The sequence below is a fragment of the Zalophus californianus genome, chromosome 7, assembly GCF_009762305.2.
Source record: "Zalophus californianus isolate mZalCal1 chromosome 7, mZalCal1.pri.v2, whole genome shotgun sequence".
NCBI classification, from domain to species: Eukaryota; Metazoa; Chordata; class Mammalia; order Carnivora; family Otariidae; genus Zalophus; species Zalophus californianus.
In genome coordinates, this window is record NC_045601.1 from 16,135,752 (window position 1) to 16,158,285 (window position 22,534).

Here is a 22,534-nt window from a genome sequence, read left to right on the forward strand (position 1 = left end):
TAACCCTCCGACAAGGTGGGAAATACACTGCGTGGCCAGAAGGCCCTGGCCAGAGGCTCTGGAAATACACCGTGGCCGGCACGTGGCGCTCCTCATTTCCAAGAGCGAGCCCCGCAGGGGTGTGTGTGTGGGGGGTGGCCGGTGGGGGGGGGGGGCCCTGATGTTACCTGAACTGTGTGCTGCAGCTTCGGGTTCTTGTAGTGGAAGACGCTGAAGCTGAGCGGCTCCTTGGGTATCACTTCCACAAGCATGAGGTTGCCACACTGAGCATGAGAGCAGAGGGAGGGTGAGGCACGCTTGGAAGAGAACAGAACGAAGCCCTGGCCCATGACCAACACTGAGACCTACCAGGATGTGGGCTTTGTATGTAAACGTGTCGTCTCTCTTCTTTGTGATGAGCAGCAGCTTGTCAAAGAGGAAGAGCGTCCGCTCATTCTTGGCGCGCTGGATGCGAAAGGTGCCTTCCAGCACCAGTTCCCCGTAGCTGGTCAGGTCTGGCCCCTTCCAGTTAGTGAGCAGACTCTGGATCTCCTGAAAAAGTGACCATTCTGTGTGACTACACAGGAGGTGGGGAGACGTGGCAATGAGAACAAGGTGGCCCATTTGCTGAGTCTCAAGAACAGTGTCTAACTATCTCTGACTGGGTCTAATGGCTCTATTTGGTGTCCAGTGGTGTCTAATGATCCATGACCTGAATCCACAGGTGTGGGTGCCGTCACTTAAGGGCTAACAGAAATGAATCAAGTTGTTAGTTGATGAGTTGCCAATTCCTTATTTCCATTCCTTGATAATCCGTCTTCTACGGCTGGAGACAGCAGTTACGTCTCTCAAAAGCAGGGGGAAGGGGCCACAGGTATGTGACCTTCTCCAATAGGCATCTTTCCCTTGACATTCTCACCCATATTCTCTGCAAAAAAGCCTGCAGAGTGACTGACATGCAAACCTTCTTCCAGAAACTGAAATCCATACTACATATAAGTAACTCAAAACTAAGGCCCGTGAGAAGTCACGGAAGATACATCTTAGAAATTTCCTGATATTAATCCCATTTATTTGGGGAAAGGAAATGAAGTTCATCACCACTATGTTTTTAATGGTACTTGATAAACATAAATTGAGAACATGACTTTGAAGTATCTTTGGGATTTGCTGTCCATCCATATCAACGTTTTTTGAGGAAGTTGATTTTTTACTGTTTTGAAAAACGAAAATATTCACAAACAGCATTTAATTGACAACGCCAAATTTCACTGGTTGAAAGTGGAAGTGGATCGAAATGGAGATAAAAGTCTGAGCCACAGCCTGATTTAGCAGTGTCTTCAGAATGCCAAACGGATTCATAAGGCATGCAAAACCAGTCATTTAGCCATTTCTGAATATGCAATGGACATTATGTCCACAGAACACGTGGCTGATGACACATTAAACCTTTTCTGGACATGGCCTGAAAGATGAGAATGTCCCCTTCCCTCCATTTTTGAGCATCAATTGCATCACACCACATTCTGGCTGCCTATAGATGAATCCTAGAGTTTTGTTTGAATTTGTGAGCTGAATAATGTGTCTTTTTTCTTGAGTTGGGCATAGGCGCTCTGCACAGTGTGGAGTCACTCTGGGCTTTCATGTCTCACTCCAGGGACACGCAGGAGCCTATGACCAGCCTCTAGGCCCGCATGACCTTTTGTTTTTATTTTTTAAAAAAAATTATATTTATTTATTTGAGAGGGAGAGAGCAGAAGCCAGGGAGCCGGAGCAGAGAGGGAGAGAGAGAAGCAGACTCTCTCCTCAGCAGGGAGCCCCACACAGGGCTAGGTCCCAGAACCCCGAGATCATGACCTGAGTTGAAGGCACTTAACTGACTGAGCCACCCAGCACCCCGACTTTTTTTAAATTTTTATTTATTTTTATGTATGTTTGTAAGTATTTTAAGATTTTATTTATTTATTTGACAGAGAGAGAAAGAGAGCACACAGCAGAGGGAGAGGGAGAAGCAGACTCCCCGTTGAGCAGGGAGCCCGATGTGGGAACTTGATCCTAGGACCCTGGGATCATGACCTGAGCCAAAGGCAGATGCTTAACCAACTGAGCCATCCAGGCACCTGACCTTTTGTTTTTAAATAGTGCCCGGGACATGATCATTGGCTTAGCATTCATCAAATGTCTCCAAGGATTTCAGATCCAAAACATTGGTGCTGGAAGGAGCCTTAGCAAAGCTCTTGTCTGTCTTATTTTAGAAATGAGGACTCTAACATGCAATGGTGAGCTTCGTCCCAAGTGGAACTGCAAAGAACCTGCTTCCAGACTTAGCTCTCCTTTCTCTGAGTCCCTGCCCCATAGCACACACGTACCAACCCACAATTTTGCATTCACTAGGGAGACAGGAAGTGAGGCTCAAAAACCCTTTCAACAGCTTAGAGAAAGTTGCTTCCAACAAGAATTTATTTGTAATTAACCTAAGATAAGGGCGTGGGAGACTCCAATTTATAACTTGGGTAATTGAAGGGGCTATGAGCAAACTCTTAGTTTAAAAGTTATAATGTAACTTCTCTTAAAATATCACCTTAAACAGTGATCAGTATTAGCCATGTCCTGATCTTTCTTCAAGGAGACCTACAATGAAGATCATGGATGAAATGCAACACTTGAGCAGCCTTAGTGTCTGATTTGGAAAATGGTAGGGGTGCCTGGGTGGCTCAGTCGGTGAAGCGTCTGCCTTTGGCTCAGGTCATGACCCCAGGGTCCTGGGATCGAGTCCTGCATCTGGCTCCCTGCTCAGTGGGGGGCCTGCTTCTCCCTCTGCCTCTGCCCCTCCCTCTGCTCATGCTCTCTCAAAGAAATAAAATCTTAAAAAAACCCCCAAAGAACACAGTCATAGGTCAGTGCCTCCGCAGCTCCGCCAGGTACCAGCAGCTCAAGGGCTTACCTGCAGCCGGACTGCGTGCTCATGCTTCCTCTTCATGTCGTTGATGTGCCAAGCCACTCTCTGCATCGTGTCAATAGCATCAAGCACCACATCATAGCCCTCTGTGTCCTTGTCAAGGTGATTTTCTATTTCCTTTAAAAAAAAAAAAAGAGAGAACTAGCTATTTTCACTTTTTTTTTTTCACACAGGGCATCTCTATGATGAGTTCCTTGTATTTTACTTTTGCCTATTTATTTATTTTTAAAGATTTTATTTATTTATTTGAGAGAGAGAGAATGAGAGATAGAGAGCATGAGAGGGAAGACGGTCAGAGGGAGAAGCAGACTCCCCGCTGAGCAGGGAGCCCGATGCGGGACTCGATCCCGGGACTCCAGGATCATGACCTGAGCCGAAGGCTACTGAGCCACCCAGGTGCCCTACTTTTGCCTATTTATTTACACACCACCATCATGCCTTAAGAGTCTGAGATGACTTACCAGAGATACCTGCAAGAAAATGGTAAGACAGGAATGAAAATGGGGGGCGGGGGAAGAAAAATAGAAGTGGGTTAGAATTTCATGACGAGGAGGATAAAAGAAAACACTGTACAGTCCAGTAAGTCTCGTAGAGATGCTCCAGTTTTAACAGATACAGGAGTTGCTATTACAGTTGGGGACTAGCAAGTTTCCTGGTGGCCAATGTAGTAGAGTTCTCACCCCTACAGGAGAGAAGACGTACTTTCCTTTTTCTCCCAGAGGAAATAAAGGTGTCACACAGGACTGCGTAACAGACTAAACCATTGGACATTATCTTTAAAAGTACGTCTATAGCAAGTGCCTTTTCATGTAGTCAAGGTTTTTTTTTTTTTTTTTAAAGATTTTATTTATTTATTCATGACAGACAGAGACAGAGAGAGAGAGAGAGAGGCAGAGGGAGAAGCAGGCTCCCAAGGAGCAGGGAGCCCGATGCGGGACCCGATCCCAGGACCCCGGGATCATGACCTGAGCCGAAGGCAGATGCTTAACCATCTGAGCCACCCAGGCACCCGAGTCAAGGCTTTACAGCCCCAAAGAGAGTTCACAAAAGACAAGTCTTCAGAGTGTCGAGGATGATCTCATGGTTCAAGTATTCTCTGGGGATCAGCACTCAGCTTAGCACTGGAGTTCCACAATCCTAGGGCCACGAAAGGGACATGATCTCTGCTCTAATTCTTTCCAGCACATAAGACACAAGTCCCTAGACCCCTCAAGAGCCTCTTATGGAGAGGGACTATTGTATCACTTATTTAATTCTTTATCTACTCAATAGTAACACCAGAGAGCTGGGTGGTCAATAAATGCTTATTAAGTTGAAGCTTTATCTTCTTAAAACAATAACAGTAACCTACATAAATTATGTAAAACAGTAAGAAGATATTATAGTCAATGAGATCATTTCTGGGACATTGATGATGTCATTGAGCCAAAGGATGGAGGTTGAATCTTACGGTATAACTTATGAAGGTTAGTTCCATTATTTTATAATCCTACTTCATAAATCTCTGTTTACTTTTACTAAATACTCAAGTTTTCCATCTAAGCTTGAAACTGGGAAGGAATTTGCATTTTCTTTCCACGTTCAGACTCAGCTGTTAGAAAGGTACTATGAAACTATACCGCTAAAATAACAGCTCCCAGGTAAGCTCCAGATCAACAGCAGATTAAAAAAAATAATAATAATTTCTTCTTTTGGTCTGAGAGGCAATCCTGTTCAACAACAAACAGACTCGGGAGTACAGAGTGTATTCTTGTGCGGATCTTCATGGTTGGCTACACAACTTTGAAGTGATGTAAATGACACAGAAGGAACACTCTAAATCACCCATAAAAGCAAAAATACTTCAAAGGCAACCAGAAGTTAGTTTTTGATTAATCTAACCACTGTTCTTCATTACCAGCTGTTATGGATGGAATGTTTGTGTCCCCCCGAGAAGCCACATGTTGAAATCCTAACCCCCATTGTGCTGGTCTCAGGATGTGGGGCCTTTGGGAGGTGATTAGGTCATGAGGGTGGAGCCCTCATGGGTGGGATTAGTGCTCTTATAAAAGGGATCCCGGGGAGCTCTCTTGCCTCTTTCCACTATAGAATGAAACAAGAATGCAACCCTGGACAGCGACATCATCAGAACCTGACCAGACTTGCACCTTGATCTTGGCCTTCCAACCGCTAGAACTGTGAGAAATAAATGTTTGCTGTTGAAGCCACCCAGGCTGTGGTATTTTCTTATAGCAGCCTAAACTAAGACACCAGTTCCTAATTTAGAGGGTAAGAGCTATTTTTCCCTATTAATTACTTTTTTGTAAGGATCTTGACTATGTTTCACATGCTTAAGTAACTGCCATCTTAGACTTTGCTTTTGATCAATGGCCCCCTAACTATCTAGAAGGCTATATTTAGAGATTATTGAGAAATACTAGTCTTAAATGCCATATTAGCAGAGTCCAGCAGAGATCTATCCTGGGACAGGCATTATCTCAGCATTATTTGGACACTGGTTTAGCAAATTAATCCCACTAATCTAAGAGGTCATGAATATTAGTTTAACAATTAAAGTAATATTCCTGATGTGGCTTCACAGGACACAGGATTCTCCAAACATGAGCCACCCAGGCAAACAAAGTTGAGAAATTTCTAGCAAAGTTGGACCATAAGCGTTCTTAAAATTGTACATGTGTGTGAACTGAGCAAAACTGGAATGATTATCTAAGTTGGGAACCTGGAATCATTTAAAAAGAGATATATATAAATTGCAGGTATGGTGATACAGATAAGAGCTCTGGATTCAAATTTCAAGACTTTAATGTAGTATGAAAATAATTAAACAAAAACAATAGTTCACTTTTATGGACTGCCCGTGAGCTACAGTGAACATGGACAATTTACAGGATTTGAACCCAGAGCCTGGCCCCTAACCACCACGCTAGGTCTCCCTTGTGTTACAAGGGCAATCCAATCGTACTGACCCAATGGAAATGACTTGCAACAAAACTTTTCCCCGATTTTATCAACTTCCTTAGAGGGAAGACATGAGAATGTGAGAGCTATGTCTACCCTTGTTTATAAAGCCTCCTTGCATTGTATACAAATAATGGGAAATGCAACAAATACAATGAAGTGATGCTAAGCCCCACTCAAAGATCATTCATCACACCACTCATTGGTCTTCTCCTTTTTCGGCACCTTCTCTTTGCTCATACAAAAGCCAATCTATGACAGATAGCTCTCCTGCCCAACTGCCTACTGAATCTAGGCTTGTGGAGATAAGACACACAAAAATCTGTTTTTCATTACGGTGATAGCTCTGTCTGAAACCATTCACTGCCCAGAGTGAGGTATTCCTAAGCCCTATCAGAATCAGAGCTAAAATGAATCTTTTCACTTGGCTGGTGTCAATGGGGCTGTAGGCCCAGAATATAAATATCTCTAATTCCTCAAAGCAGATTAGTCCGTTGTAAAGTATGAGTGTGGAAAACGTTTCCATATGTCCACAGCCTGTTCTGATATTTTTTCCCCGAAGCTTAATGGAGGATAAATGCACAAAATCACCATCCCCTGGAAAGTATTCAAGGGCAGGCAGAAACTTACATGCAAAAGGAGATGATATTTGAGAATCCGCTGAACTGGTTTCAAGAGATAGGACCCCAGAGGCAGAGAGTGTTTCAGAGTTTCCTGACGTTCCCTGAAGAATTTGGCCAGCATCTTGTTCCGCATGCACTCTGTTAACACAGCCACTGACCTGCAGGAAGGACACGTTTTTATCTCAGTTGTAATAGTGAGATGGGTATGTAAGTTTTAAATGTCCTAAAACAGGTGGGGCAGCAACAGAGCTATAGCTAGACTAAAATGCCTCTGGACAAGTTAGAAAAAGGTGTCTCTTTGGGTGGATGCATTAGAAAAAGGCACAAGAAAAAGCTGGCTGCACATGGACAGATGGTTTCTAAGCAGCAAGCTCCTCCCTTCTAGGGATGAAGTCCCCGGCCAGGACACATGCTTGGCAAAAGGGGGATCTGAGTCAGATGTTAGCCCCCAGTTGCATCCCATATGGGTATCTGTGTGGTGCACGAAACACACATCTGTATTCAGTCTCCACAGGCCAGAATGCAAGGCCGGGGCACCTCTATATTAGGAAAAAAGGAGCTCCTTCTTCAGTAGAGCCAGCCCCGTGCCGGACATTTGTCACCCCTTCTGCCGGCTGCCTTTGTAGAATGCACAAACTGCATGATACCCTGTGCAGATCTTTGGAGACTGTGGCCCACAAGTTAAATTCCCTTTGAGAATCTCTGAACAGATCGCTCTAAAGACAGTTTCTGAAACAGCTAGAGAACTTCACTTCGTCGGGAGTGTGCCTCAGTGGACTTGGAAAGCGGGTCAGAATTCCTTCTGCATCCCAGCTTCCCCAAAGGTAGTAAGTATAGCCCCCTAACACCCCAGGGGAATAGTTGAACCAGTGTTCATATCTTATACATGAAAGCCAGTGGGCTTGTGAAGTCACACACACGCGTAAATTAAAATCGTATGGTCTCATAACTTAGAAGAAAGCAGGTGGAAGTGATTTCAGCCCCTCTCCCCAAGGCAGTAATATGTTTTCAGGATTAATTTAGAAAATTAGGGCCAAATTAGACTCCTTGGAAGGAAGTGAAGTGGAGGTCTCTTAATGAACCTATTAGAATCACTTTTGTGCCCATCTGCTTTGAGAATTATCTGTCCAAACGGATTTATTCCCCCCAGAAGTTGAGATTTCAAAACTACTCCTTATCATGTAGCCGAGGGTCTTTTTAAAGGTTCTTCCAGGGCCAGAATCGGCTGCCCAGTTGCCCTTTGGCCATCTGAAGGCTTCAGCTCGTGCCCACGGACAGGACACCTGCAACAAATTGGGAGCACACTGAACTCCCGGTTCAGGGCCCAGGGAGACATCTGAGGACAATGACCTGACAGGGCCTGGGCCCCTCCTTCGGGAAAGGAGGGAGGGCTTGTGTCTCTTCCCAGCGAAACTGCTGGGGCGTGACTGGTATGAAGAAGGTGGACATCTGTCAAGGTGTGCCGGCGACATTTAATATCTCTAGCCTGGATCCGAAGGGAGAAGAAATGTTGTCAGATGGGCTGAAACACCTGGCACTCTTGGCTTGTTAAGATAGGGAAAAGGAGACCAGGGCTTCAGAAAGCAAACTGGATTGGAGACAAGGAGCCAAGAGGAAATATTCTTCTATGAATATGAAAACCACACAATTGGGCAAGAACCGGACACGCCTGCTTCACTGAGCATGCCTTGTGAGCATCTCTCTGCTAACCTGTTTCTTTCCTTCTTCGAAGTTGAAGATATACGATAAAAAAGAAAACATGAAAATACAAAAAAAACCCAAATAGAAAAACACACTTCTTCACAGAAACTGTTCTTAACTCTCCTCCCTGGGACTTACTACTCCTTTCTCTCATGCATCTTTAGCTTCCACTACACACGACTGAGTCCGTACTACATTAATTTGTATTTACTGATTTGATCTTCCCTAACACCCTATTCCACGATTGCATTTAGTTGAGTTTGATGCTCAAAAAAACCCCTAAAAGTTGCTAGAAGACAAGGATATTAGTTCCTATTTCCTGCCAACACACAGTGGGCTTGGGACCAGGTTCCATGGTGTTCTTGCATGAGTGATTTTGCCTGTCTTTTGACCCTGAAGCAGCCTCAGAGAGAAAAAGCTGCCTTTTATTTTGTACTCTCTTATTACTAAGTCCGAAAAATCTTCTTAATATAAACTTCCCAAATTGCAAATTCAGAAGTCATTTCTTCAAATGACATGTGTATAATGAAACTTATACAGACATAATCCCCCAGACAAGCCCCTCCAGGGTCTCCCATGCTGATAATGGGGTCAAGAAATGTGTTAAATCTTTGGAGTTTGAATTTTTTTTTTCCCCCTTTGATGCCGAGTGGAGAAGTTGAAGGCCGATTCTGTGATTTCTCTGGATTGGGGTGTGGTGCCATGCTGGATTTTAGCTTCCGGTTCATGGGATTTAGTTGGTGCATCCTACAATTTTCTGCTACCTTCAGCATAGAGGTGGAAACAAATACTACAGGAGAGAGCATTAAGTGAAACTGTGTAAACTATGGGTGTGTCTATGATAAGGATATGGTGGTAGCGTATTAACTGGCATGTGGGTTTTGGTGGGTTTTGTTTGGTTTTTAGGGAAACCTGGGAAAAGCGCGGTCGGCCGCTAACCAAATAAATCCCCACAGCACAATATCCTGACCGATGTTTAGAGAGGGAGACTACAGTCTTCCAGTGGAAAGTATTTGTACGTAAGTCTCGGCCTCTGGCTTCATGCCTCTGACTCCAAATTGGCTTTCTGAGGCCACTTCAGAACAGGGGTCCTATTTCTTCCTTGCTGTGGTAGCTGTGGGGGCAGGGAGGGCAGCCTACTGGCTTCTAGGTGGATCCTGCTACCCACCTTAGCCTTAGGGACAGGTTTCCACCAAGACAGACAACAGAGCCTGTCGCTCTTATCTTCCCAGCTTGTCCCCTGAGATAGCAACTCAAGTTCTGCTGAGAAATTTTACAAGGATGTAGTAGAAACCTTGTAGGTCGGAGGTTGGAGAAACCTTGATTCAAATCCTAGCTGGGCCACCCATTAGCTATGTGGTCCTCGTAAAATCAGCAAACTATCGGAGTCTCGGTTCCTTCGTGCATACACTGGGTTGGGGCAGGGGCGATGATGAGGAAGCAACTGTTGAGAACCTATCATCCCGTGCCCTGCACTGTGATGGATGCTTCGCTTTTCTGGAATCCCTTGACATCTCTGGATTATTGTGCAAGTTAAATTCAACAACATTTTGCATTTATAGCATTTAACAGTGATCAGGACTCAAGAAATGCTCAATAAAAGTCTTTTGCTGAAAAAAAGAAATGACAACAGTGACCTTGGGCCTGGCTCCCTTACTGAAATGGTCATGATATTGTCCATATGGCATTCCCTGAACCCCGCCCTCCCTGGACCCCACCCCCCCCCTCCCGCCCCGTCCCGCTGTGTGGCTCCCTGGGTCAGCAAAACTGACGCCAAGATCCAGGTGAGACGAGGAGTCCTTTTTACATAGTTCTCAGAGCTTATATAGTAAAAATATAAGATATTTTATCCCCAGCTAGATTATATAAACTCATTCTATGGGCACCCCAAATTCTTCAAAACGTGCCACACATACAAGAGCGGTAATGGGCAAGAATTAGACACCTCACGATCTTTTTGGTCTCTTTCATGGTCTTTCACAATGTCCCTCCCACTGGTTCCCCCGGGAGTCCCTAAGCTGAGTGGATCCCTATCTGGCTACCCCGTAATCCATTCTCAGCACACTGTGTTGGTCTCTCCGTGGCATTCAGCGCAGTGCCAGGCACAGAACGCCTACCACCAGCATGCACGGGACCCCTCAGCCTGAACCAGGATGCAAACACAGAGACGCACAGCTGCGTATCGACAACGTGTACCTTGGATAGTTAGTGCAGTACTGCGTGTAAATGTGGAAATCTTCACTCTGCAAGGAAACAAAAGAGATGTTCAGAGGCAAAAAAAGCACAGGCATCAGTAGGCATTTAAAAACAATAAAAAGAAATACCGTTCATACCCATAAATTTGGCTCTGTCATCACGCAGGCCTGCCTGAGCCCCCATGGCAATGACCTATGGCTTTTTATCTACCTTGTTTCATACTAGAATCCACCTCGACTTGAACTCATCTGAGGTCAGTAAACACTTACTGAGCACCTGCTATGTTAGGTGAATCTGAAGGTGAAAAGGAAGAGGAGGAAAGTAAGGTTTCTGCCCCAGGTACTTATAGTCCTCCAGTAGATTTGCAACGTGAAAGAGAAATAGAAGTAGATAATTTAATTAGGGTGGTAAGAACATGGTTGAAGTATGTGCAGGGCACAAGAAAGCTGCCATATACCTTCAGGCCCTCACGTATACAATTATCTCTGCCCACTGTCTTTCCTACCTCTTGTATTGGATAGCCACTATGCTTCCTTTGACATTGAACTTAGGCTTTATTTCCTCCAAGGAGCCTCCCTGGAGCTTGGGCAGAGCCCACTGCTCCTACCCTGGGCTTCCACAACACCCAAATCTCTAGTAGCATTTACCAAACGACAGCGACGTTTTCTCTGCCTCTCTGTCTCCCGCTCTAGGCTGTGAGTTCCTGCAAGGTAGGGGTCATATGGTGTTCATCTGGCACAGATTGCTCATTGAACCACGGAATCCCCCTCTTTTCTACTAAACTGAAAATTATCTGAGAGCAGGAGTCATTGTTTTTGCAAACTCTAACATGGAATTACATTATGAAAAAGAGACATTACGTTATTTTGGTGGTATTTCATATTCTGCTCTTTTTACTTCGTAAGCTACTTCATGCTAGATTCACATGTGACTCCAAGACAGTGACTTTTGTTTTGTAATGTTAATGCTTTAATTTTTTTCTTATTTAAAAGGAATGTCTACTTAGAATCCTTTCTGTTCACTTGACTAGGATTAGATTTAAAATGTGATATTATACAAAGTCTCCAGCATATATATATATAAAAGTAGAGAGGATGGTATAATGAATCACCAAGTATCCATCACCTGACCTCAGTAGTAACTCATGACCTATATCCACCTACTACGCTGTTTCCCCATCCCTCTGAAGCAAATTCTAGATATCAGATCACCACACTTGTAAATATTTTAGTATATATCTCCAGTATAAGGACTTTTATAAAGAAGCATCACCACAATGCCACTATCATATTTAAATAATTCCATAATGTGAATATTCAACAGTCACTATTCAAACTTCTATCTTCTTTTCTTTTTTTAAATCGTTGGCCTATTTGATTTGGAGTCCAAATAACTCCACAAAGCAACCAGCTGGTATCTCTTAAGACTCTTCTAATCGATAAATTCCTCCCTTTATCCTTTTTCCCCTTGCAATTTAGTTGAAGAAACCAGATGGTTTGTCCTACAGAGTTTCTCATGGTCTGTTTTGCCGGTTATATCCCTACGGTTTCCGTTAATATGTTCCCCTGCCCCCTGCACTGGTGTGGTTCAGGGGAGATCGGATAGATTTAAGTTCCACAGTTTGGCAGGAGTGCATCATAATTGTATCGTGCTTCCATCAGGAGGCACAGAACGTCTGGTTGTCTCTCTTTCTGTGATGTTAACCACCACTGGTCATTATTGCCTGATCCATTAATGCATTAGGAGCTGCCGGAAGGTGATATCTCTGACTCTGCTATTCCTTCCTCATTTATTAGCCAGAATCTTTCCAAAAAAAGGAACTTCCTTCTATTAACTGTTACCCTGCAGTTTGTAGTTGGTATGGGAAAGACAGTATGAATGCTTTGATTCTTTCCCTCTGCTTTCAAGATAATGCATTGGTTTTCTAGCATCCCACAAAAGCCACCATTCTGGGTTTTTTAATCACTGTGAATTCATGAATATAAACATATTTAATGGGTTTCAGTTGTTTCTAATTAATTATCTTTACTGATGCTGAAATGATCCCAGCTTTGATCAGCAGGAGCCTCTTCTCTAGTATTCGTGACCTTGACCTACAGATTCCGGGAGCTTCCTTGTTTTCTGGAATGACAAGATGTTCCAGACCACCTTATACATTTCCTGGCCCACACTTATTCTTCACGGGGCCCTGATTCCCTTTGGGTGCAACTTGTATTTGGAGACCACAGTCTGGGTATCAGAGATGGTCTTGCCACTGGGTTAATCGTTATTTCTAGGCCCTTTCAGTGGACAGACTTAGGAATATGGTGTTTTTTAAACATAAAATACATTCTTGGTTCAAACGTGCAATTCTGATTCAGGATTACAGTGTTTTTAATTAGCCTCATGATTACCCTGTGTTTTCTGTCTCCTACCAAATCCAGTTCAATGACACTAACATAAATCCTCATTTGTTTTATCCCACAATACACTCGATTTCAGCATAACAATACCAACACCACCGTATTTGGTATCATTACTGACAACAGTTAAAAGTGTATTTGCTGTATTTTCTCCATTGTCTATTTTAAAATCAATTGGGATTTCTTTTGTGTGATTATGCCACAAAGTGGCTATATCAGTAGGCTCATCATTTCATTTTGCTTTCAGTTTTTTGGAGACTGCCTTTTTAACTTTAGTTTTATAATTATGAGAAAAAATATTTACATCATTTCAGGGTCAACTCTATAAGAAAATGCATATTCAAAGAAGCCTAGCTTCTGTTCCTTTCCATTTTGGTCTATCCCTCCCTTATCAGTGATCAATTTTTAATTTTACAGTTCTTTTTTTTTCTTTTAAAGATTTGTTTATTTATTTGAGAGAGAGAGAGAGCACACCAGAGGGGTGAGGGTCAGAGGGCGAAGCAGACTCCCTGCCAAGCAGGGAGCCTGATGCGGGACTCGATCCAGGGACTCCAGGATCATGACCCGAGCCAAAGGCAGTCGCTTAACCAACTGAGCCACCCAGGTGCCCCGATTTTTTTTTTTAAGATTTTATTTATTTTATTTGTCAGAGAGAGAGAGAGAGAGTACAAGCAGGGGGAGTGGCAGGCAGAGGGAGAAGCAGGCCTCTGGCCGAGCAGGGAGTCTGATGCGGGGCCCGATCCCAGGACCCTGGGATCATGTTGAGCTGAAGGCAGACGCTTAAGCGACTGAGCCACTCAGGCATCTCTACACTTGTGTTTTTGTCACTGTCTCTTTGGAGCAGATTTCTGGAAGGAGGACTGCTGGATTACAGGATGAATTCAAATGTAATCTTGCTAGATATACTCAAATTCTCCTCCACAGGGCCTGTGCCATTCTGTTCTTCCACAATTACAAGAGTGCCTGTTTCCCCATGCCCTCACCAACTGCGTAGGCTGCCAAATTTTCAAACATAGTACTTTTTAAAAGTTTAAATTAGTTGTCAGTTTCCAAAAGTTGCAAGATCAAAATATCTTAATTTCTGGTTTCTCCTGAAAACATATTAGATCCACGGGGCCTGGAGCCCAGTTTCATGTGACACTTCTGCCCTCATGAACCTGGGTGCTGTGGTGGCTCTTGCCTCCACCTGGGCCCACACACGTGCTACACTCACCGGTGTGCTTTGAAGGCGCTGGAGCGTCCAGCCCTGGCTCCATGGACAAGACCGGCAAAGTGATTTGCCCAAGGTAGTCTAGTAAAGTAATGTCAGATGGAGCCTTTCTCTGCATTTGCTCACACACTCTGAGTTTCTTGCTTTTCTCCTGCCTGCCTCCTGCGGCACTCAACATGCAATTGAATAATATCAGGTTGACTTTCCTTAAGTTTAGGGACTTTTAGGATCATCTGAAATGCCAAACTTGAAAATAATGGTTTCAGGGGCTCCTGGGTGGCTGGCTCAGTCAGTTAAGCATCTACCTCTTGATTTCGGCTCAGATCATGATCTCAGGATCCTGGGATCGAGCCCCATGTCGGACTCCCCTCTGGGTGTGGAGCCTGCTTAGGAATCCTCCCCACCCCCCACCCCGCTTGCACTCTTGCGCACTCTCTCTCTAAATAAAGAACTAAAATCTTAAAAAAAAAGGCTTCAGTGAAAATATATCTAAATTACATCATATGCTTCACCTACATACACCTATCCCCAATAAAGCCTCAAGACTTCTGCACAATTGAATTGCTGTGTATTTTGTCACCTCATGGCTCTATTCCAATATTAAATTAGGTTTTGATTTAAATCAGCTCTATGTTCTTAATGTAGAATTGAATGTATGTTTGATCTTAGATTTATAAGTTCTGTGGACAATCCAAACAATGGTTTATACAAAAATCAATAGCTCCTAGTTAATCCTTAAATGCCTGTTATTCAATATATGTGCTACCCCAAATACTTTTTAGAAGTAATTAGGGAAAAAGAAGACAATGATAAAGAAATTAGATAAAAATAGATATTTCTTTCTGATTCAACTCTATCAAATTGTAATTAGAGATGCAAAAATGAGATGTTTAATTATGAAAGAACCAAAATAAAAGAGACAGTTAGGGCTGGCCAATTGGGCACATGGGGGCATTTGGCTGTTTATTGGTTGAATAGTAAAGAAATCTGTATGATTTTAGGGTTTCTTCTGTCATGGGGTCTATCTCTCTCTCTCTCTCTCACACACACACACACTTTGATTCCTGAGAAGTTTTCACTAGACACATGAGAAAAGGCTTAATATGTAAGTAGCATCTGGGTGAGGTAACATGGACTTGAATTCATTCCAATGATATGAATGTTCAATGTCAACACTTTCTTGAGGATAATCTCAATAAGTGGGCAGGGTGTGTGTGCAGCGCATACGTGGGTGAGCATGTCTAGGCACTGAAGGGAGAAGGGCACCAACGGGAGGGGAGAGGAGGTTCAGGGGAAGTTGGGTCTCTGAAGATAAACTCTGTCTCCCTCCTAAATGCTGCCTAGGGTCAGCCCAGCTGATAGCCAAGATAAGAGACAGAAATGAGGATGGAGGTGAAGCAAGCAGGAAAGCAAGGAAACCTGTTCCAGGTGTTTCTAGAGCCCTAGGAGCAGACAAATGGGAGCTGAATCAGCTGGGAGACAGCTTGGCCCGCCCACTGGGGAACTTGTATTTCTGTCCCTCCAGAGAATGGCCCCTGCAGCCCCTTGTGCTTTGATAAGCAGCAGGTAAGAAGTAATGTATTCTCCTTTTGTCAGGAAGGATTTCGGTAACCTCCACATGCCACAAAATCAAGGTCAAAGATGAATCTCTGTGTAAGCCCCAGTGATTCAGATTAAAGCAGAAGTCAACCACCAGCCTTCCCTCTTTCATTAATGGCCTCTCAATTAAAGCAATTTTCCATTCCTCCCCAGAGTCGAGCAGCTGGTTGTGTTTCAGAAAACGTAACATCGTCTAAATTTCAGGGTGCTGAGTGAGAAGCACCCCGTGCCAGGACCAAACACTCTCTCACAGCACCCTGCCTCCATGTGAAAGTGTGGAGTGCTGAAGTCAGGCTTCTAATTAAACTTGGCAATATTACAATGAAAAAATGAGATCTGGGAGTTGGCAACGTGGCACATAAACAAACTTTTATGTGAATAATTAAGCCGGAGCTAAGCATATGCTGGACCGTCTTTAATCAACTTGTGATTACAGTTACCGGTAAAAGCCCGAGCGTTTCCGATCGCTCCCATGTTGTTTACGCGCCGTGGCTGTTTTAATATATCTTCTTTGATACACGCGGCATATCTTTTTCCCTGTCCTCCCTCTTCCCTCTCTTTTTCAAATTCCTGCCCTTTATAAGAGTTAATTATGACGGCAACGTATGACAAGAATTGTGTGTGCAAGCACGTGTGTAAACTTCACATGTTAACACGTGGGCATCCACACACCCGCCCACAGTCAGGAGGGTTTTATATGCAAGCCCATCAACTGCCTTTAAGGAATCATGCTTCAATAAAACCTGGAGTGTTATGTCTGGATTTGAAACCACTGGATGGTCTGTGGCTGTAAGAAACGACCCTGAAACAAATCCTGAGCCAGGTCCGGATCTCATCTCGAAGTTCACAGCGCACTCCGCAGCTCTAAATGAGGTGCTAATGCCTGGTTGATCCCCGAGCACCGTCACGAAACTTGCTTACACTTCTGTACCCTTGAGACCACAACTGCGGAAATCACATGACGTTTTGCTGCAAAATAATTTCCACGAGACCTTTTCCAAACAAAAGTTGTTGCATTTTTAAGAGAAACTTAAGATAAGATTCTATATAGAGTAGGTAGCACGTGGGAAAACTCTGTAAAGGATTGTCTTGTATGTTTCAGAATCCTGGTGCGGGGTGGGAGCTGACCGTTTCATAAGCTTTTAAAGGTCAGATCCTTTTCTTCTATTTTTCTAAACCATCAATACAGCTTAAGAAAAAATGTAGGAAAATGCGAATGTATTTTTAAGATATAAGAGATTAATTCTGCATCTCCTTAGTCCCCTCCCCGCAATGATAATTACATAGCCTAGGCTAGTGCCACGTATATTATAGATAAAATACCTAGATTCTAGCAGATTTTTGTAGCTGGTCTTGAGGTATTCTGTGCGTATTTATTTTTCAAACATTATTCTATTCTGGATTTTCCTCCCCACCAAGCTCAAATTTCTTTCTTAGGAAAGATGCATAAGCATCATTCAGTAATGATACAAGTTCTAAGACAACTACTAAGTTAGCATTTCCTAACTTACTGGGGACAGTAACACTTTTTTTTTCCTTGCTAGTGGAAAGAAAGAAAAACAGAGTGAGAGAGATTAGCGGCTAACTTCATTCAGTATGGAACAAACCAGTCATTTTAACTTTAAAATGAAAACAATTTGCAATCTGCGTCCGTCTTGGTTGGCCCAGAGAAATGAACGCTGCTTACCTTGGACACAAAACATTCTGCTATGGCCACAGGATCATTTTCACAGTTTTCCAAATCTTGCAGAAGGTCACTAATAAAAAAATAATAGGCAGAAAGTATTAGATTATAGTCTGATGATTGAGACCATTTTATGTAACTCATAGGTCTACACATTTATATGGCATTTACAAGGAATTTTTTTTTTTTTTTTTTAGGTAAGGATTTAATAGCGGTCAAAGCCAAAGTACACTCTCGAGGTAGGAGAGCAGGCAGGCCCAGAGGTGGCAACTGCTACAAGGAATCATACTTAACTGGATAACTGAGGACCTATTGTCATTAGGTCCAAGGCTTAGATTAGGGACTTGCCCAAGGTCATTGTACCCCAGGGATTTAAATACAGGTCCGACCTTTAACTCTCCCACCTAGAGATAACAAGCCCTGCCTGACATTTAAGTCTTCTAGACGGTTGGCATTGTCTGTATGCATGTTCACACACACTTACTTACTCATTCATCAAATAGCTGTCTAGGTACCAAATGCCAGGCAAGGCATAAGAACAAACACATCAGTGAGCTAAAGGAGATATGGTCCCTGAGTGCTTGGAGCTCGGAATCCATTGGAAGAGTCAGACATTCCATGAAAGATCACACTAACAAATTTAAAATTATAAACAGAGTTGGAGTGCCTGCCTGGCTCAGTTGGTAGAGCATGGGACTCTTGATCTCGGAGTCAGGAGGTCAAGCCTCAGGTTGGGCATAGAGCTTACTTAAAAAAAAAAAAAAAATTATAACTGGAGATAGTGCTCTAAAGGAAAAATATGCTGGGAGACAATATCTTTCCTCGGATGAAAATCTATCTTATTTTTTAATGGCAGTAGCATTATTTTAAGGAACTGCATACTATTTCTTTGTGTGGATACAGTATAATTAATGTAACAAACTTACTATTAGATAAAATTAAATTCCTGCCTCAAAGGGCATCACAGAGTTAAATGGTAACACATTTCCAAATTGCACTTTCTATAAGTTGTATTAATACATATATTATGTTCAGTGTTTATTTTAATAAGAGGTATATTACATATTTAATAAAAAGTTAAATAGGGGCGCCTGGCTGGCTCGGTCGGTAGAGCATAGGATTCCTGATCTCAGGGTCGTGAGTTCAGGCCCCACACTGGGCGTGGAGACTACTTTAAAAAGATGAAAATAAGTTAAATAGTAAAGCTAAACAATAAAAACAAGCAGTTTCTTACTTTCTGTTTCCTGTTCTCTACTGCCACTCTCGAGAAGCATTCTCAATGTCTTGCTGTTTCTATCCATGGCTCTAAACATGCCGATGCAGCATTTTCAGCATTTTTTAATTTGAGATATTATTTACTTCTTAATTTCCCAAACTTCCCCTCATCTGATCTCAATGATTTCTATTATGAAATTTGATTAGATTAAAAGTCAGAGCTTACATTTTGAAGACTGTATAAATATTATCCTCAGCTGAGGCTGGGAGTATACCATAATTACATTTCCTTTCTTGTACAACCATGTTTTCCCTAGAGTTAAAATCATCCACCCCTTCCCCCCCCTTTTTTTTTCTTAGTTTTCCAAGTACACACCACTAATTTATCCTCAAACTTTGCGCTGGAAGGGTTAACTCTCGCCTCCCTGTGTTCAAACATCAGATCACCTATTGGTTGTATTCTTTCTTGGTCATCTCCCTGCTGGAGCCCTCAGTCCTTCTGCCCTCATCTGAACAGGTTAACCTGCTCTCCACACCTGCTGGGTTCTCCCAGCACCATCCTGATGATGCACTTCACCGGCTCCTGTGTTAGATGCCCTGTTTCTGAGCTACCATTTCAGATGTATCCTTCTTTGGGCGATTACAACAGCCAGTAGCTGTCTGAGTCAAGGTAATAGGCAATACATTTTCTGAGACTCTTCCTGTTTTAGAATGTTCTCCCTTCCCACTTGGCTGATCATGTTACTGGATATAGAATTCTTGGTTGGAAATAATTTTCTCTGAGTATTCGGGAAACTATCCGTTGCCTTATGAATTCTAATGCTGCTGAGAAGTCCAGTAACATTCTGATCCATGATCCAGGATTCATGTGACCTGATTTTCTATTCTGGAAGCTCTTAGAATTGTCCCTTTGTTAACATAATTCTGAAATTCTGTGATGGCTGACTTTGGGGTCTTTTTTTTTAAGATTTTTAATTTTTTATTAGAGAGAGAGCACAGCAGGGGGAGCGGCAGGCAGAGGGAGAAGGAGAAGCAGGCTCCCTGGGGTGAGCAGGGAGCCCGATGTGGGGCTCAATCCCAGGACCCCGGGATCACGACCTGAGCCAAAGGCAGACGCTTAACCATCTGAGCCACCCAGGTACCCCAACAAGGGGTGAGTCTTTTCATGCACTGAGCCAACTTGACTATTTGGGAAATGTTCTTGAGCATTACTTCTCCAAGTGACCCCTGGATTCCTGAGACCCCTTCAGGAGTCCGTAGTGTCACTATTTTCATAAAAATTCTTAGGCAATATTGGCTTTTTTACTTTCATTCTTTCATGAGCATACAGTGGACTTTTTCAGAGGTGACATGACTTGGGATGAGGAAACAGATGGAAAGTAGAAGCTCACTTAAGAATCCAGTGATTTTCTAGTAAGTCAGACAATAAGGAAATTTGCAAAAATGTAAACCAATTCCAAAATATACACAAATGTTAGGGGGAAAAGCAGTAAAATTATTTTTCTAAAAATGTGTGGGTTATTATTGAATAAATTGAAGTTTTAACAATTTTTCAGTTTTAATTTCTATCATGGTAACCAAAACATCATACACCATAAATTAAAAAAAACTTTTTGGGTCCTTAGTAATTTTGAAGTTATGTACAGATCCTGGGACCAAAAAGCTAAGGAACCTCTACGCCTAAATTAGGTCTTTGATATTTCCTTCCCCCATTTTCTCTTCTCTCTTTGCAGCTCCTATTATTCACAGTTTAGATTTCCTGGTGTGAAACTCTAATCTTTCTTATTCTTCCTCTCCTATTTTCTATCTTCTTGTTTATTATTCGTTTTCTGGGAGACTTCAATTTTATTTTCTGTCCCCTCTATTAAATGTTTTCCTTTCTACTACCTGATTTTTAATTCCAGAGTGTTTTTTTTAAATATGCTCTTTAGATGGTTCTTATATTTCTGTTCTTATGAGTGCAAAATTTCTCTCTAAAGATGATGGTATTACTATTATTATTATTATTAATTATTTGCGGCTTTTCTTTCCTGCCTTTTTGCTTTCTGCTGAGCTCTCTTTGCTCTGTTCGATCCTTTTGGCTTCTGTCATTCATGTTAGAGGCTCTCCCCAAATATCTGGGATCTTCAATTGTCCTTTCCTATTTGAAGGTGAGAGATGACAATGCCGACTGTAAACTACGTGAGAAGTGGAGCTTTCCACGGGCCCTCTTCACTCAAGGCAGCTGTTCTCCAACTTTGTACTATTATGACCTGTATACACTCTAAAAAATTCTTTATGTGAATTGTATCTACTGATATTTATTAGAAATTAAAATTAAATATTTTTGAAATCGGTCAATTCATTTAATAAGTCCAATACATGTTAATATAAATAACTTTTGTGAAAAACAGATTTTATAAAACCAAAGTTAGTGAGAGGAGTAGCTTGGTTTTACATTTTTGCAAATCTCTAATGTTGACCTTAATGGAACACCGATGGATTCTCTTATCTGCTTCTACATTCAATCTGTCACAATCTGTTATTTTTTTTTAAGATTTTATTTATTTATTTGAGAGAGAGAGAAAGAGAGTATGAGTGGAGGAGGAGGTGCAGAAGGACAAGCAGACTCCCCGCTAAGCAGGGAGCCCAACGTGGGACTCGATCCCAGGACCCTGAGATCATGACCTGAGCTAAAGGCAGATGCTTAACCGACTGAGCCAGGCAGGCACCCCTGTTATTTTGATGAAATACACAGAAAACAATCTAGCCTCACATAGATATATCACTGGAAAAGAGAGGAGTCTTTGAATACCTATTGAGAAAAGTGTGGATACTCTTTGATATTACACTGAAACTGAATGTATAATTTCTTAGAGATCTGTTGGAGTCTGAAACCATACCAATGCACTATACCTTGTTACTTTAAAATCCATTGGTCTACGTTGCACATTGAAAGGATCTTTTACCAATGTTACCAAAGCATGATTTCAGGATAGTCCCAATTACAAACATTCATTCCTAATATTCCTTTTTTTTTTTTTAAGATTTTATTTATTTATTTGACACAGAGAGAGAGAGCACAAGCAGGGGGAGTGGCAGGCGGAGGGAGAGGGAGAAGCGGGCGTGGGGCTCGACCCCAGGACCCTGGGATCATGACCTGAGCCAAAGGCAGACGACTAACTGACTGAGCCACCCAGGTGCCCCCATTCCTGATATTCCTATAAAAACATTCCCTTTGTAAGATTATTTTTACTTCGGAAAATACAATCCTGATATTTATACCAATATCTCTTACAGATAGATGGGTATGAATAAATTAAAGAGAGTTGAAATCTAATCATTGGGACCTAAGCACTGGATGAAGAGAAACGGTTGAAGAAAAGTAATAGTCAAAGCAGCAATATTTCTGGGCCAGTGATTTCCATTACTGGAGGATGGAGTGCTCAAGATCTAGGTTTTGTGTCCAGGTCTTTCAATACAAATCCTCTTCCTGATCAGAGAAGAATTTTGAGCAGAATCCATCTAGCTTAACAGAAATATTCCTTGACAATACTCAACTCCCTGTGTTCTATATGTTATGCTAATCAATCTCCCTTTGAGCTCTACCTTCATCTCCAGAGTGGACTACCTGGTAGGAGGAAGTGTCTCGGGGGACGCACCCAGGCTCCAGGTATAGCTCACCTGTAAATGAATGACTGGCATTCATTGCTCAAACCACAGGGTGGGAGGGGCTCACACACTTTCCAGTCCAACCCCTAATTTTAAGGTGAGGAAATCATGGCTCATACAAGGGAAGTAGCTTACCTTAGTTCACGCAGCTAATAATTAATGGCCACAGCTGGGGTTAGTATCAGGGCTGTTGAATCCCAGTCATGCACTCTATTATAAACACATCTATTGAAAGATTTATTTCCTGACCGACTCAAGAAAGCCGAGGGCTGGACTCTGCATTATGGTGTTTTCGGTGGGAGACCTTGTCTACCTGGGAGCCCTAGCTTGAATCACCTGGCTAGCTTTCCTTTACAA

General features: G+C 42.5%; 1 protein-coding gene across 12 annotated transcripts in view; it reads right to left on the reverse strand.

The window, feature by feature from the left end:
• PLEKHG1 (pleckstrin homology and RhoGEF domain containing G1) overlaps positions 1–22,534 on the reverse strand; it is a 220,157-nt gene that overhangs the window by 24,434 nt on the left and 173,189 nt on the right. For all 12 annotated transcript variants that reach the window (XM_027602566.2, XM_027602557.2, XM_027602558.2 and 9 more), the window contains 6 exons: positions 17,315–17,384; positions 10,417–10,463; positions 6,527–6,677; positions 2,924–3,055; positions 349–531; positions 168–263 (listed from right to left, as the gene is read on the reverse strand). In XM_027602566.2, the coding sequence (XP_027458367.2) occupies positions 168–263; positions 349–531; positions 2,924–3,055; positions 6,527–6,677; positions 10,417–10,463; positions 17,315–17,384 (679 nt within the window). The remainder of the gene's footprint in view (positions 1–167; positions 264–348; positions 532–2,923; positions 3,056–6,526; positions 6,678–10,416; positions 10,464–17,314; positions 17,385–22,534) is intronic.